At 42.1% G+C, this 17,469-nt stretch overlaps 1 protein-coding gene across 12 annotated transcripts in view; it reads right to left on the bottom strand.

Moving 5' to 3' along the window:
• The window catches only part of LOC105483926 (serine/threonine kinase 32B), a 408,729-nt gene that overhangs the window by 136,764 nt on the left and 254,496 nt on the right, over positions 1-17,469 (bottom strand). For all 12 annotated transcript variants that reach the window (XM_071093883.1, XM_071093889.1, XM_071093886.1 and 9 more), the window contains exon 4: positions 15,549-15,722. In XM_071093883.1, the coding sequence (XP_070949984.1) occupies positions 15,549-15,722 (174 nt within the window). The remainder of the gene's footprint in view (positions 1-15,548; positions 15,723-17,469) is intronic.

Here is a 17,469-nt window from a genome sequence, read left to right as displayed (position 1 = left end):
TATTGATTTCTAGTTTTATTCCATTGATGCCTTAAGAAGACATTCGACATAATTTCAATTTTTAAAAATTTGTTGAGACTTGTTTTGTGTCCTAACATATGGTCTAGCCTAGAGAATATTCCATGTGCTGATGTATTCTGTAGCTGTTGGTTGAAATGGTCTTAAATGTCTGGTAGGTCCTTTTAGTCTTATGTGGAGCATAAATCCAATGTGTTTGTTGTTGTTGTTGTTAATTTTAGTCTAAGTGATATGTCTAATGCTGAGAGTGGGTTGTTAAATTCCCCAACTATTATTTTACTGGAGTCTATCTCTCCCTTTAGAGCTAATAAAATTTGCTTTATGTATCTGGGTGCTTCACTACTGGGTACATATATTTTTATATTATGCCCTTTATCATTATATGACCTTCTTTATCTATTTTTACATTTTTCACTTAAAGTCTGTTTTATCTGATATAGTAGAGCTACTCCTGCTTATTTTTGGTTTTTATTTGCATGGAGTATCTTTTTCTATCCTTTTACTTTCAGTCTATATATGTCTTTACAGATGAGATAAGTTTCTAGCAGGCAGGATATAGTTGGGTCATGCTTTTAAATTCACTCAGCCAGTCTATATGTTTTAAGTAGAAAGTTTAATCCATTTAAATTCAAGGTTATTATTGATATGTGAGGGTTTATTCCTGTCATTCAATTGATTTCTAGTTGTTTTGTACATCCTTTGTTCCTTTCTCTTTTACTGTTTATCATTGCATTTTGGTGGTATTCTCTAGTGGTAACATTTGAGTTTTTCCCATTTTTTTTTTTTGTTTGTTTGTGTCTTGTTCTACCAGTGGTTTTAATATTTTTGTGTGTTTTCATGGTGGGAGTTATGATTCTTTCACTCCCAGGGGTAGGGTTCCCTCAAGCATTTCTTGTAGGGCTGGTCTAGTGGTGATGAATTATCTCAGCTTTTGCTTGTCTGGGAAAGACTTTATTTCTCCTTTATTTATGAAAGATAACTTTGAGTGTAGCATCCTTGACTTGCAGTTTTAATTTTTTCCCTGAAGAATCTGCTATTAACCTGATGGGAAGTCCTTTATGAGTGACTAGATGCTTTTCTATTGCTGTTTTTAATTTTTATCTTTGACTTTTAACATTTTGACTATAATGTGCCATGGAGTAAACCTTTCTGAATTGTATCTATGCTGGGAACTTTGAACTTCTTGTATCTGGATGTCTAAATGTCTTGCTAGACTTGAAGAATTTTCATTAAATAGGTTTTATTTCCCTTTCATTCTCTATTCCCCTTCTGGGAAATTGAAAATTTGAATATCCAATTGATTTATGGTGTCCCACATGTCAATAGGCTTTGCTCATTATTTTTTATTCTTTTCTCTTTATTTTTGTCTAAGTAGTTTATTTCAAAAGATCTGTCTCAAGTTCTTTCCCCTTCTTGATCTAGTCTATTACTGAAGCCTTCTAATGTATTTTGTATTTTATTAAATGAATTCTCCAGTTCCAGAATTTCTGCTTCGTTGTTTTTTATATCTACCTCTTTGGTAGATTTCTCATGCATATCCTGAGTTGCTTTTCTGATTTCTTTGCGTTGCTTTTCAATATTCTCTTATATCTCACTGAACTTTTAGTATCAATATTTTGAATTCTTTTTTTAGGATTCAATACATTTGTTTTTGATTGGGATCTGTGTTGCCAGAGAATTATTCTGTTCATTTGGGGTGTCATAGTTCCTTACTTTTTCATATTTCCTGTGTCCTTACATTGTTATCTGTGCATCTGGCATCTTTCATAGGGGAAGACTTTCTCCTAAAGATGTGTATATTGTGTTGGCAGTGTAGAGAACTTTGGCTTTGATTCTGGGTGGGTGCAGCAGTGTAGTCTCTGTATGGTTTCTTCAGGTATGAAACAGCACTGATAGTGTCTGTTGTTTCCTTTGTGGCTTAGCATGTTGTTGCTGAAGTTCTGTTGGGCACTGGGATACAAGGTGGGCCAGTCTTTGGGTCACACTGGTGACAGTGATGCAGTGTGTGTGCCCGTCCTTGGGCCCAAGGGTGGCATATACTGGCATTGGTTTTATTTGTTCCAGGCAGGCCAGCTCTTGGGCCTCTAGGTGGCTTTCTCAGGTGCCGAGAATGGCAGTAGTGGGCCAGTAAGTTTGGCGGGTTCTCAAGCTCCTGGGCAGCAGGCATGATATGAATGATGGGCAGTAGCAATGGTAGAACAACCCTTTGGAACCCAAGCAGTCCATGCTGGTATTTGTAGTGGCAACGATGGGCTGGGCAGGCCAGCCCTCAGACCTACAGGTGGCACATGTGGGTAGGTACCTGCTGTGACGGTAGTGGCAGGCCGACTGGGCCTGACCTCAGACTCTGGGAGGAGTGTTAAGGTGCCATCAGTGGTGGACTGGGTTAGATGATTCCCCCAGGCCCCTCAACTGCATACTCAGGTACTGGTGAGGGGTGAAGCTGGGAAAGGCAGAACTGCCCTCAGGCCCCCCGATGGTGCATGCAGACGCTGCCTATTGTAGGTAGGGTTGTGGTGATCCTCAGGCCTCTGATGGAATGCTCAGGTGAAGATGGCAGTGGCTGTGCCGAAGCTCTGTTACTGAGTAGTGTGGGGATGCTGTTAGTGGGAGCAGCTGTAAGCAGGCAACTTGGGGGTGTGCACTTTGCTTTCACCTCAGCCCCACAGCACCCTGCAGCAGTAGGTGGGGATTTGTCCTCAACACACATAAAACTGCGCAGCCACCCCTCACTGGAGGTCGGGTGATGTCACTGCCAGTTGTTGCTCCCTCCTTGGTTCCTACAGCAAAGGCTATGGATGCGGAATGTCCAGGGGATTCCAGAGATGCAAAAGTGCAAGGGGTGTTGGGTCCCAGGGAAGAATGCAGTCTGGTGTGGCTGGGCTCTCAAAACGGCAGCCTGCTGCAGCTGCGTAGGACTGGGGAGAAGGTGTGGGACACAGAATGGACTCCCTCTCTGGAGCAGTGCCTTCCCACAGTCTCCATGTAGTTCCTTGTGTTAGTCTCAGGGGCCAGAAAGGTTAAGGGGCTCTCCCATGCCTAGGATTGTAGGAATCTGCTGTGGGAATCTGGACCCCTCAGGGGTCTCTTTATTTTCCAGCATTAGGGAACCTCTCCTAACAGCCTATCCCAGCCAAATGGGTTGCCCTGCTTCCCTCTCCTTCCTTGCTTTTGGTGCTTCCCATTACTTTTCTGTTGAACTCCTGTGTTCTCTCTTAGATGATCTACTGAAAGAGTGATTATCTACTCATTATTTTGTTTCCTCTCTGTATTAGTCCATTATCACACTGCTATAAAGAACTACCTAAGACTGGGTAATTTATTTTTTTTTTTTAAGAGGCTTAATTGACTCATAGTTCTGCATGGCTGGGGAGGCCTTAGGAAACTTACAATCATGGTGGAAGGTGAGGGAAAGCAAGGCATGTCTTACCATGGCAGAGCTGGAGAAAGACAGCAAAGAGGGAAGTGCCAAACACTTTTAAACTATCAGATCTTGTGAGAACTCACTCAGTATCATGAGAACAGCAAGGAGGAAATCCACCCCCATGATCCAGTCATCTCCCACCAGGCCCCTCCTCTGACATGTGGGGATTACAATTCAAGATGAGATTTGGGTGGGGACACAGAGTCAAGCCATATCACTCTCCATGGATGAAGTGACTACCAGATGTATGTAGTCAGCAATCTTGAAACACCCCCTTTCAGTTTTAAGGCTCTTTGAGTAAATAAGCTCTACTAAATAATCCAGGACAATCTCCTCCATCTCAATAATGGCAGATGAGCCACCCTAATTCAATCTGCACCACAATTCCCCTTTGCTGTATAACATAGCATATTCCCAGGTTCTAGGTATTAAAATGTGGATATTTTGGGGAGATCATGTTTACATTCACTGTAGATAGTATTTTTAACCTTAGAAAATAAACCAAAGCTTCAGGGAGATTAGATGATGTGCCTGAACTCACAACAAAGGTGTCAGCTGTCTTTAGCGAAATCTGAGTGTCACACTCTGTTCTTAGCTGAATCCAGTTTCTAACTGTAGAGTTTTCTAGCTCCCTTCTAGCTTCCCAAGACAAATGAGCTGCACTTGGTGAACACTTTTTATGGTGACTGATATGGTTTGGCTCTGTATCCACACCCAAATCTCATGTCCTCACATTGTAATCCCCATAATCCCCACATGTCTAGGGATGGACCTAGAGGGAGGTGACCAGATCATAGGGGCAGTTTCCCTCATGCTGTTCTCATGATAGTGCGTGAGTTCTCACAGGATCTGATGGTTTTATAAGTGTTTGACAGTTCCTCCTTCACATGTGCTCTCTCTCACTTGCCACCATGTAAGACATGCTTGCTTCCCCTTCCATCAGGATTGTAAGTTTCCTAAGGCCTACCCAGCCATGAAGAACCGTGAGTCAATTAAACCTTCTTTCTTTATAAATTATTGAGTCTTGGATATTTCTTTATTACAGTGTGAAAATCAACTAAGGCAGTGACTGACACTCAATTCAGTTTATTCAATCCCTCAACAACTCTGTGGGAGGTGAGCACTCCTCCTTGTTAATAGAGTAGCAAAATCATGTCCAGAGCAGTCATTGACTTACCCATGGTCTCTGAGCTAGAACAACATGTAAAGGCTCTTAGCACTACTCTTTACAGTGGTGAGTGGCCAGGCCTGGACCCTGTCTACACAAAGGGTAACCCCAATCCCTCCCTGCGTCAGTTATGCAATTTGGGTTTTGTCCACTTCACAGTCTTGCTCCTGTGTCCCATTATTTTGGGAACTAAGTCAGAGGTTTGGGTTTGTTTGTTTACAAACTCCACTGCTCATCAGAAGGAACCCAGACTTGGACCCAGAGAGGGCAGGATACTGCCCAAGGCCCAATTTAAGCCACTAAAGCCACTGTTTGGGAAAACCTGGAATCTTCTTCACGTATACTGCTATTAAATGAGTCATGAGCCTTTGCCAAAAAGGTCATGGGACCAGAAGCCTGATCATACTTGCTACTTGGTATAATTCTTGTCCCCACAGCTTAAACACACTTGACTTCTCAGTAAGGTAGTATTCGCAAATGGGAGCCACTACCCCAGCCTCATCCTGCAATTAGTTTTCTAAGACAGACACAGAAAATTTTGCCAAAATATCAGGAGTCAAGTTAGTTTGCCTTCCAGAACTCACGAGGCACAAGCTCAAAATCCGTATGTGAAAATAACAACCATACACCCACAAGCATTTCAATGTAGGAACACAAATGATATTCCCGTCAGTTCATGCAAACTCAACGGGAAAGGACCACTGTCCCACAATATGACAGGGAATGCCAAGAACTTCAGGGAGGGAGGACGTTGAATAGTGTCACTTAAAATACATATTTAGTTTCACGCACAAGCAAAAGAAAAGAATTTCATTTTTCCATGAGGGTCATCCATGTGACGTTTCCGTCATGAAAGCTTGGATATCAGATCACTTCTATGGATACGTGTTGTTGGACAACTTGATTACCATAGGTTATCAGACTAGAGACAGTATGGGCTTAGGCTCTCAAGCTTGGTGACTTGGGGTGGTCACTTCCTGTTTGCCCTTAGGTGAGTTATTCACCCTCCACGAGACACAGTGGTCTCACCTGTAAAATGGGACTACTAATAGGACTAGGTGAACTCACACCTGCAGAACATTTAACACAGAACCAGTTGCAAAATGCTCAGAAATGTTGGTTGTCATTATGGTCTAATGTCTCATAAACAATTTTTTTTTCTAATTTCCAATAACATATTTCAAACATGCATGTGCTTTTAGTGTATCCTTTATTTGCCTTAATGTGTTAACATTTTAAAATTAAGTGGTCTATGGGAACAGGAACGAGGAATTTAAAGACAGAGTTTGAAGCATCTGCTGTAAATTCATGAAAATGCAAAAAAAAAAAAAAAGGGAGAATTATAACTTATTTTTCATTGATACCATTTGAATCTTTTAAATTTTATAATATGTACACATATTATCTATTTAAAATAAGATCTGGGCTTAAACCCAGTTACACTGTCATAGCAAAAAAAAAAAAAAAAAAAAAGAATTTACTTTAAAATGTTCCTGTTGAATTCAATAAGATGATAAAAATGATAAATTGTATAAAAGTTAGCATTTCTATACTTATCTTTTAGGTAATTTTGCAGAGAAACAGGAAGCATTTTTCTTTTTTTTAAGTATTATTTTTAATTATCTAATCTTTTTCAACTGTCGCCCAGGCTGGAGTGCAGCAACACTATCATGGCTCACTGCAGCTTCGACCTCCCAGGCTCAGATGATCCTCCCATCTCAGCCTCCCAAGTAGCCTTGTAGAGAGGGGATTTTGCCATGTTGCCTAGGCTGCTCTTGAATTTCTGGGTTTGAGTAATCCTCCTGCCTTGGCCTCCCAAAGTGTAAGCCACCGCACTTGGCCTTGAGAAATGTGAAGTGTCTTTGCATGCTTGCATAGATAATACTGTTTTAACTAAAGAAAGGTGTTGGAGAGTGTTTCAGAAGTAATCTATTACTGCTCTTAATAATTAAAAGACAAAAAAAAGAAAAAGATCTCTGACAAAGTTTGCCAAAAAGAAAAAATGGAAAAAAGAAAAAACTCAGATAAGATTCATAGTTCACTCAATAATAAAGAAGCCTTCACAAATATTTAATTTAATAAGCAGATATTTTCCCAAGACTGGAATCAGCAACTCCAAGGCAAAGGTTTTCTTATACATGTCAAGGTTCCTCCCTTGTAAAAAGAGACTGTGAGTCTGATGAAGTGAGTGGGTCATCAGTACTGAGACTGTTAGTTAATTTATATGGGATGCAAATTCAGGGTCAGGAGAAAAACGCAGTGCATCATAGGTCATTGGACTTCGCTGGAAGATGTTTCCCAAGATAGTAAGAGACACTACGCAATAGGTTTCAGGCATTTCAGACACGATTTCATGTAGGTAACCCTACTGGTAAAAATTTTCACCAAAAAAAGCCTGAAAATGTACCAAACCCACTTTGATTAGTATTTAGATCAGTGCTCTGTTCAAAACAGTGAACAAATGGTTGCTGTTCATAGCTTCATATTTATGTGACTCTGAATTGGATTTTTAAGAGGCCAGAGAAAGGAGAGAATTACTGGGGTCCTGCACTTCACATGAGGCATGAGTTCTCTTCAAATCAGCTCACCTTCCCCAAATTGATGGATGCAATGCAACAGCACTGCCTATGGATGGTGGAGACTCTGAACAGCCTTCATTGTTCATTTTCTCTATTTTCATATGAATCATAGCTTAAAGCACTACTTTGTGTATTAAAAGAATCATGACTACATCATAGAGCAGAATGCAAAACTTAGAGAAATTTTTAACATAATATCTAAGACTTCAAAGGAATGTCATACTTGTGATAGGCTACTTTGCACCCCTCCCTCACAAACTTTTCAGGAGCTAGCTTCTCATATATCAAAGAATATTTGGTTAGAAAAGTTCTAGGAAGCAGTTCAGGATATCGATATTGATTTATTAAATGTGAACTTCTATTGTCAAGCAACTTCAAGTAAGGTAGGCTCTTACTTTCTTTATTATTTCTTCACTGATTTAACAAATAGTTCTAAAGCACTTACTATGTGCCAGGCATTATATTAGGTGTTGAAGATATGAAGATGAACAAGGCAGAAAAATTGTGTGCCCTTAGAGAACTTACAGACTAGGCAGGTGATATAGTTTGGATGTGCATCCCCGCCCAAATTCCATGTTGATATGTAATTTCCAATGTTGGAGGTGGGGCCTGCTGGGAAGTGACTGGATCCTGGGGAGAGATTTCTCATGAATGGTTTAGCACCATCTCCTTGGTGCTGTCCTTTTGATAGTGAGGAAATTATCACGAGACCTGCTTGTTTAAAAGTGTATGGCTGTTCTCATTGTTCAATTTCCACCTATGAATGAGAACATACGGTGTTTGGTTTTCTGTCCTTGAGACAGTTTGCTCAGAGTGATAGTTTCCAGCTTCATCCATGTCTCTACAAAGGACATGAACTCATTCTTTTTTATGGCTGCATAGTATTCCGTGGTGTATATGTGCCACATTTTCTTAATCCAGTCTATCACTGATGGGCATTTGGGTTGGTTCCAAGTCTTTGTTATTGTGAATAGTGCTGCAATAAACAAATGTGTGCATGTGTTTTTATAGTAGCATGATTTATAATCCTTTGGGTATATACCCAGTAATGGGATTGCTGGGTCAAATGGTATTTCTAGTTCTAGATCCTTGAGGAATTGCCACACTGTCTTCCATAATGGTTGAACTAGTTTACACTCCCACCAACAGTGTAAAAGTGTTCCTATTTCTCCACATCCTCTCCAACACTTGTTGTTCCTGACTGTTGGCATCATACACTGGGTCCTATTATAGGGTGGGGAGAGGGGGAGGGATAGCATTAGGAGATATACCTAATGTAAATGACGAGTTAATGGGTGCAGCACACCAACATGGCACATGTATACATATGTAACAAACCTGCACATTGTGCACATGTACCCTAGAACTTAAAGTATATTTTAAAAAGTGTATGGCACCTCCCCTCTCTCCCTTGCTCCTGCTCTGGCCCTGTGATGTGCCTGCTCCCCCTTTGCCTTCTACCATGATTGCAAGTTTCCTGAGGCCTCCCCAGAAACTGAAAAGATGCCAGCACCATGCTTCCTGTGCAGCCCGCAGAACCATGAGCTACTTAAGCCTCTTTTCTTTATGAACTTCTTTTCTTTATAAATTACTCGGTCTCATGTATTTCTTTATAGCAATGCAAGAACAGCCTAATATAGCAAATTTATTCCTTGGATGCCTAGAAGTAAGTTATTGCCTAAATCATTATCAATTAGGATTACATGCCAGGAAGAAAGTAGACAAAGTGCTTTGGGAAAGTATGTGGTGAGCAATAAAGTGAGAACCTAGCTAGATAAAATGTGGTCAGGAACACTCCGTGAAGAAGCGAGCATCTGGTTCCTGTTTTGGGTATCTATGAACAATTAGCTGATGTGACTGTGAACAGGACATAACCTTAGCTTTGCTTTTGCATCTGGGGAGGCAACAAGGTGTAGTGCAGAGAGCCTTTGACTACAAGTCATGTTCCAGTTAAAAGCTCCAATTCCACTGCTAACTAGCTGTGTGACCCCGGGTTAGAGGCTTAGCTCCCAGAAATGCCTGCTGCCTCATCCACACCATGGGAACAGTGCCTTCCTCTGGGGCGGATGTGAGGAGTCGATGAAATCCATATGTGCTCATTTGTATGTTAATATATGCAGGCACTCACTCCTATGAGCATTTTGTAAACAGTTCAGTGCAATTGGAACAAGGGAGCTGTATGCTCAGTGGTCATCAGCCTGAGATCTGGGGTTTGAACGCCTTGTTTCAAAGCCAGGGTTCCATGACCCGCCAGCTGTGTGTCCTGGGGCAAATCACCCAATCTCTCTGCAAAATGGGGTCATTATACTACCTAGCTCATTTCATTGCTGTAAGGATTAAATATTTGTGTGTGTACATGTATGTGGGTGTGTGTATTATATATGTATGGGTGTTTATAAATATTTATATATACGATGTGTGTACATGCACATGTATATACCCCATGTGCATATATACACATATGCAAACACACATATGTATACGTATATAGTTTAAAGTAGTGTCAACACATTTTAATAAACTTGATTCATTGCTTAATAAACTTGATTCATTGTCACTGCTGTTATTTATTTAGTTTTGTATACCCTGGATACGTAGCCAAGGAGTCCTGCCTTGGATGAAGATCCATCTTGGGATGCACTTCTAGGGCCTTCAGAAAGATTATTCTCAATGACAAGTTAGACCATGTCACTCCCAAGCTTCAACCCATCAATAAATGAGAAAAGCAGGGCCTGTTAGGGTGTGCTCCCTACCACCCTTGAGCCTTGCAATACAGGGTCCACCCACCTGGGGCCTCTCAAGTTTGGGCCCTTCTGCCCAGTGCTTTCTGCATTCCTTTTCTCAGTTCTAATTCCTAATTATCCCACAAATCACAGACAGAGTATGGCAGAGGAAGCCTTCTCTGCCAACTCAGCCCCTGCCCCACTCCCCAACTCAGGCTGGCTGGGCGCCCCTCCTTGAAGCTCCCACTGGTGCTGTGTAGTGTTCTGTCACGGTCAGCAGCCTTGGCTGCAATCATTTGTGGGGGTGCCTGTTCTACCCAGAAAGTTGAGTCCCATTCATCATTTTCTTCCTGGGAGCTGGTACACAGCCTTTCCCAGATGGGTATTTAAAGAATGAAGGGCCAATTCAAATGCTATGAAAAGTAAATCTTCTCATTGCTTTAAAACAATTTGTTTGGGACTGATAGTGGTATTTCCCTGCTTGGGCACTATCAAAGTCACTGGGCTATGCCGTAAAATATCTTTTATTTTCTAAAGGTCTATAACACCATCCTCAAAGGGTGGAGTTTTGTCACACAGAGTATATAGGAAAGATTGAACATCAGATTTCAAGTCCAGTTCCCCCAGACAGAGGAAATAAGAATGAGGCATCTAAAAGAAGCCAGGCACAGATAAATTCTTTATGAACACTTTCTCATAAAATTTGCATAACAGCCCAAGAAGTAGGTTTAATTAGGAGCATTTTTCAGATTAGAAAATCGAGGTCCAAAAAGTTGAGCAGAGTTTGGTAGCCCGTCTAAGTCCAATAAGATGGAAGATAAATATCCTTGGCAATCCAACCCAGGCTTGCATTTGTGGGATAATTCCTCCACTTCCAAGTGTGGCTACTTTGAAAGAAGCAACACTCATCTGAGGGTATAAATATGGCATTGAAAGTGTCTGGTACAGACGCAGTGGAGGATTCAACAATTTAGCTGTTGAATTAATGCAAAACATCGCACAGCATTTCCATACATCCTTACACATGGTTGTGTTCAGATACATAGTTTCAAATCTACACATACACACATTGAAAGGGGGATTTAGGAACCATATGGAAGGGGGTAAAAAAGACTGATTCAAAGCCTTGCCAAGTTTATAATTTTAGAATTGGGAAGGTAATTCAACTGCAGTAGTCAGCGTTCTCCGAGAAAAACAAAAGAAATGGAATATAGATAAACATATATAACAGAGATTTATTATGGGAATCGGCTGGTTTTGGAGGCTGAGAAGTCCTGGGATCTGCATCTGCAAGCTGGAGACCCAGGATAGCAAGTGGTGCCATTCAGTTCAAGCATGAAGGCCTGAGAATTTGGAGGCTGTGAGTGTAAGTCCCAGTCTAAGCCTGAGAGCCCAAAAACCTGGAACAGTGATGACTGAAGACAGGAGAAGACGGATGATTCAGCTCAAGTAGGAAGAGTGAATGGCTCCAATTTTTCATTCTATTCAGGCCCTCCGAGGAATCGCTAATGCCCACCACATTGGGGAGGGCCATCTGCTTCATGCAGTTCACTTATTCAAATGCTGATCTCCTTTGGAAGCATCCTCACAGACACACTCAGAAGTAGTGTTTTACCAGCTCTCTGGGCATCCTTTAGCCCAGTCGAATTGACATAGAAAATTAATCATTACATATTTGCTTAGTAAACTTTAAAACATTCCCATAAATTACCGGACAGCTCCTTTCCCCAGGGTAGATCTGGAATCTAAGAGCAGATGACCTCTACCAGAGGAATATTTGAGAATGACTTAAAACTTTTTCTGAAATCTGGTGAATCATAATGAAATGGCTCCAGCCAGCCATGCTGTCATGCAATGGTTCCATTTCCTGCCTTGTTCATCCAGCTCAGCTCTGGAACACTGGCATTTATCTCACCAATGTCCACATGACTTAGTGTCTCAGGGAATTTGGACACATGGATCATCTATCTATTGCACTCTAGTTCATGAATGGCTACAGTAATTCATGAATGACACATATACAACTGATCTGTAAAGAACTCTTTCAGCACCTTGAAAGAAGCCCCATCAAGGAACAGAAGCATACTCTACCATGGTGTGACCTTCTTTAGGAAGTACAGCATCACACTGACAAGCACAGATTCCACAACCAGAATGCCTGCATTCATTCAAAAGCTAGCGAATGACTGAGTGAATGAACAGTTGTGTATTACGCTGAACAATATCTTTACTACTACTATTCTCCTTCTCCTCCTTTTCATTTTGCTGCGTTTGCTACTGTTATTTGTATCAAAGTTATATGCAAATAGTTCAAAGAGCCAATCGTTTTGCAAGTTTTGTTACAATACAACAATCCCTATCACTTTCTGTTACAAACACATTTTGTCACAATAGCATTAATCCTATCACTTTCTCCCCCATTTATCCTCTATCCACTCATCTCTTCCAGGTTATAATTTTGGTATCTAACTCCTTATCTCTAAATGACAGACTTATAATGACTCCTTCACTTTTTAACTCCAGGCTCTCCCTGGAGACTGGACTTCCTACTAGGGAAGATAAAGATTTAGCCGTCTTTCTCTAATCCCAGGAGACTCAGTCATCCTTCCCATTTCCCCAGTTTCTCAATGGAGTATCATTGAGTTTTTGGTTAGATTTTCAGGGTTTAGGTGATAGGACTAGGTATTATATCCAGGGCTGACCCATTTAGTAAGCTGTACTCTATGCAGATGTTGTCATGTGCAACATTTTCCTTCCCTAAAATTAATGATGTTATTTTTACTGAGTTTTTTCCCCCGAACCTCCCATAACTCCACTTCAGATTCTTTCCCAGCTAGCTAAATAAATCTCTCAAGGCCAGGTGCATCAGGAATTCTATCAGTTCACTTTTCCTGGATAAGTCTCTCCCAGGGTCTCTGATCCACACTAATCAGAACTGGTCATGGCATACATGTGAGGCACAACTGACACCCCGTCAGCATCATCCTGGAGACTTCCTATGCCTACCTGATTTGCTGGAGTTCCAGCTTTCTGCATTCCATTTGTTTGTCCTCTTTGATTCATTCATTCATTTTGGAGTCCATCTCATTTTCCTAGTACTTGAGAAAAGGTATATGGGAGGACCGCTTTTTGAAACCTGGAACTAGGAAAAATGTATACCCTCACACATGGTTGAGTAGCAGGTCTGCACTGCCTTTGAGCATTTAAGAAACTCTAAACTGGCTGGGTGCTGTGGCTCACACCTGTAATCCTAGCACTTTGAGAGGCCAAGGTGGGTGGATTGCTTGAGCTCAGCAGTTTGAGAGCACCCTGGGCAACGTGCTGAAAACCTGTTTTTACAAAAAAAATACCCCCCAAAATTGGACAGGGCTGGTGGTGTGTGCTTGTGGTCCCAGCTACTTAGGAGGGCAAGGTGGGAGGATCACTTGAGCCCAGGAGGCTGAGGCTGCAGTGAGCCACGATCGTACCAGTGCACCCCAGCCTGAATGACAGCAAAATCCTGTCTCAAGAAACAGAAAACAAAAACAGAAACAAAAAAAATTTGAAACTATCCTGATTCTTCAGCCTCTATGACATGTGGCTCTTCTCTGGAAGCTGATCAGATCTGACATTTGTTTTGGTATGTGTCTGTTTCTAGCCATTACTCTGTGCCCTTGGTAGGCTCTCTCAATATGAAAAATCATGTATTTCAGGTCTGGGAGATGGTTCTTTAATCGTTTCATTGATGATTTCTTCCTTTATGTTTTGTCTTTATTATTTCTTGTGTTGAAACCTGTGATTCTTTAACTTTGTTATGTTTTCTCTCATATTTTTCTTTGCCTTTTTACTCTACTTTATAGAAAAGTATAAAGATTTTATCTTCCAACATATATTTTGAATTCTTTAAATTTCTGCTGTTACAATTTTGATTTATAAGAGCTCTGATGTTTGTTCCCTGAATTTAAAAAAAAACTGCTATTTCTTGTTTCACACATGCAAAATTCTTCTTTTATCCTCTGAAAATACTGATCAGTTATTCTGATGTTTCCAGAGTCGCTGTTTAGCCTAAGCTTTATTATTTTTTTCCCATTTTGTTGATTGGATCTTGATGTTCAAGTTAGATGATTTCCTTGGATGTCTGATAATCCCATGCTGTCATTAACTTAATTGGGAGCTGATAATGAATAAATGGCGCTTGTTTACTATAACCTATACTCTAAGGTGTCCTGGAAAACCTTTGTTGGCACAATCTCTTTCCTTTGGGCTCCGTCACATTTCCACTGAAATCACTTGAGTTCCCTGCGTAGCCAATGAAGGCATAAAGGCACCATTCTCTCAGTTGTGTGTGGGGGGGAGGGTGCTGTCATTTCAGTATGTAGTACATATATGTTCAGATAATCTTGCCATTGTTAGTACAGTATCCCAACCCAGGCAGGCTTGATGTCACTTAGCCCAGACACTCTCCATTTTACCCTCATTAGCAGACTCACCTTTAGTTTTCTCTTTTGGGTAAGGAAGCGGGCAACCGCCCAGCTCTGTGGAGTTGGGAAACAGGTCTGTGTTTCTCAATACTACTTAAGAAGTTTTCAACAATTCACCTTATTATAGCCTCTTTTCACCAACTGCCCCCATCCCATAGATAACCAGGTGCTGCCAATTCCTGAGCTTTGGGGGAATTCTTTAGTATCTATTAGTTCTTGACACTCTCAGCAGCAACATTAAATTCAGTTTCTGGTATCCTAAGTCATCGATCACTTTACATCTTTCTTTCCACCTTTCCCCACTGTTTTCACTGAGGCCCCCTTCCAGTGTTCCCTATCTTCCTAACTTTATCACTTTTAAAATATTCCTTACTGTCATTTAATGGAGTTTAAGAAGGGTAAAATGTAGACATATGTGCTTAATCTGTCATCTTTACCTAGAAGTTCAAGTCCTCATCTTTTCCAAATCTTCCAAAATTAGTTAAGTTACAAGGAGATCAACTAAGCACAGCGCAAGACCATGGGTAAACCAATTTGGAGCCCCTCACACCAGCTACCTCTTCTGGGGTCAGTGAGAAGAGTTATGAATGACATCATCACTTTCCAAAGCCTTTCATTGAGTTCCAGCTTCTGCAGACAAAGTCACTTTGCTCATCTGTGTAGGACACGGCACTGCTGTGCATGGCAGGGAGAAGCAAGGTCCCTGAGGAGGCTGCAGAAACTCAGAGCTTTTATGCAAAGCCCAGAGCCAGCACTGAGGCTTCCCAAGAGAAAGAAATCCTCCACAATGCACAGCACTGATTTCTAAGTACGGAAAAAAAGAGAGTAGAATCCCTCACACTCCCAACTCACTAGTATAATAATGCTACTATAACTTTTCTGACTTGAGACAAGGGGGACAGAATGTTCCAGCTTCCCCAGGCATACTGGAGCAGAGAAGATAAGGCCAGCCACCAGTTACATCTCTAAGCAGTAGTGTATGGGTACAGGATGGGAGGTGTACGTGCTGGTTGTAAAGAACATAAAAAAAATAGGAATAAAAGTGTTCTGCTTTTCTTCCCCTGATGCACTACCACTTTTAAACCATGTCAAAGACAAAATTCTCCCCCTACTACCGCAGACTGCTCAGAGCCCATGGTGCCTCTGTCCCAGGCATCCCGCCAGCAGCCCAGTTACCTGTGGATGATGTGGTACCTCTGAAGATACTCCAGGGCCAGTGCCAGCTCACAGATGTAGAGTTTCACAGTCCCCTCTGTGAAATGCACATTCTGCTGCAGATGGTAGCGCAGGTCTCCTCCCAGGAGCAGGTCCACCACCATGAACATGTCCTCCTCGTCCTGGAAGGAGTACCTAGGAGCACAGAGGGACAGAGAACATTAGGGGTGGAGGCACCTTCAGCACCCTCAAGACCAATGCCCCCATTTTACAGAAGAGCAAACTGAGGCTCAGAGACAGGCACTGAGTTGCCTGAGTCATGGCGCTATGGGAGTGCAGGGGAAGGGGCAAAGGCTTTTAATTCTCAGGCTGCCTCCACATTTGTTGGGGTTTCCTCACTTCTTACATAGCAAAGGCAAGCAGGAGTACCCAGCATTAGTTCCCAGGCTCTGGCAGACAGATGATAGTTCAACTACGACAGGACTCCAGCATGTTTCTTCATCTGTTTTTAGCAGGTGCTTTAATGAGATGGTGTCAGTTGTTTGCAGGAGCTAGCCTCCAAAGACACACTCCCCTCCCAAACACTCCCTCCATTCCCTGCACATGCATGCTGCTCCCCACGTGGAGCTTGTTTCTGCAGCTCTTGAATGCAGTTACGGGACATCCAAGTCTAGGCCTTAAGGGAATGGGCAGTTTCTAATTCTTGCCTCTTGGAACCCAGCCAGATCCAAGCCACATGAAGAGGACAAAAGAAGGAAAACCGAATCCCCAGCTGAGTTCCCAGTGACAGCCAGAGCCACTGGCCGCCACACAAGTCAGCCGCCTTGAGCATTTTGATATTCCACTGCAGCCCCAGACAGCATGTGGAGCAGAAGAACAGTCCAGCTGAGCCCAGTTACCCCACAAAACATGAGATGATTAAATGGTGGTGTTTTTACACCATTAAGTTTTAGGGTGGTATTCTGTTTTGTTTTTGAAACAGTAGAAAATTGATACAGTACCAAATTCATTTTTAAAAAATGCACTTGGGCTTTCTAAGGACTGAAGAGCCAACATATAGAATCTGAGACTGTTGTTAAACAATTGTAGGATAGCATCACATCACAAAATGTTGTCAAGTTCCTTGTAGATTCATGGGGTATAATAATGGAATCATGTAATATAATCACAGAATTGCAGAATATAATCATGGAAGCTTAGATCTGTGTCTTAGATCCTTAGATATTAGTCCGAATCAGTTAGGTCCTTCCCCTCACTTAACAGAACAGGAAACTGAGGCCCAGAGGGAAGAAGGGACTTGGTGAGTCAGTGTAGGTATGGGGACAAGAACCCAAATCCCCTGGCTCTCACTCGCTGCAGTGCCCTGATGACCATACACTGTTGGGATGTTGCTGTAATGCACCCCCACTGTGTTCCAGTATCCTGGGTGTGCAGCCCTGGGGAGGGAGCCTGATGTATGATTTGGTCCCAGGACAGGCAACAGAACTGCATGCTTACAGGACAGGGAATTCCAGGGTTGGAAGGACCTCTAATCCTCTTCAGCTCCTGTTGCAGAGATTGGGTCCAGGCGAGAGGAGATGGCTGGACACAAGTCGTATCTATCCTCTTTGTGTGTCTTACCCATTGTTTATAATTGTTCAGAAATTAAGGCAAGGAAGGGGGCTATTTATTGTATCCCCAGATCATGAATTTACCAGGTGCTTACGGAACACCTACTGTCTGATAGGCACTGGGTTATGTGCTGGGGACACTGGGACAAAGAAACTGTCTTTGCCCTGGAGGAGTGCACAGTGCCCTGGGAGGGGCCAGGCAGACAGTCACTGGCAATGCACAGGTGGGCATTCTAGGAGTCTTTCCAGGGTGCGGGGGAGTGTGGGAAGGGAGGAGGCCAGTGCTCCAGGAGGCGAAGGTGGGCGGGAGGAATTGGGAAAGTCATTGCCCA

This window comes from Macaca nemestrina, chromosome 3 (genome assembly GCF_043159975.1).
Source record: "Macaca nemestrina isolate mMacNem1 chromosome 3, mMacNem.hap1, whole genome shotgun sequence".
In the NCBI taxonomy this organism is placed as follows: domain Eukaryota; kingdom Metazoa; phylum Chordata; class Mammalia; order Primates; family Cercopithecidae; genus Macaca; species Macaca nemestrina.
The sequence above is the reverse complement of the archived record's forward strand: the minus strand, read 5'-3'. Positions and strand labels throughout refer to the sequence as shown.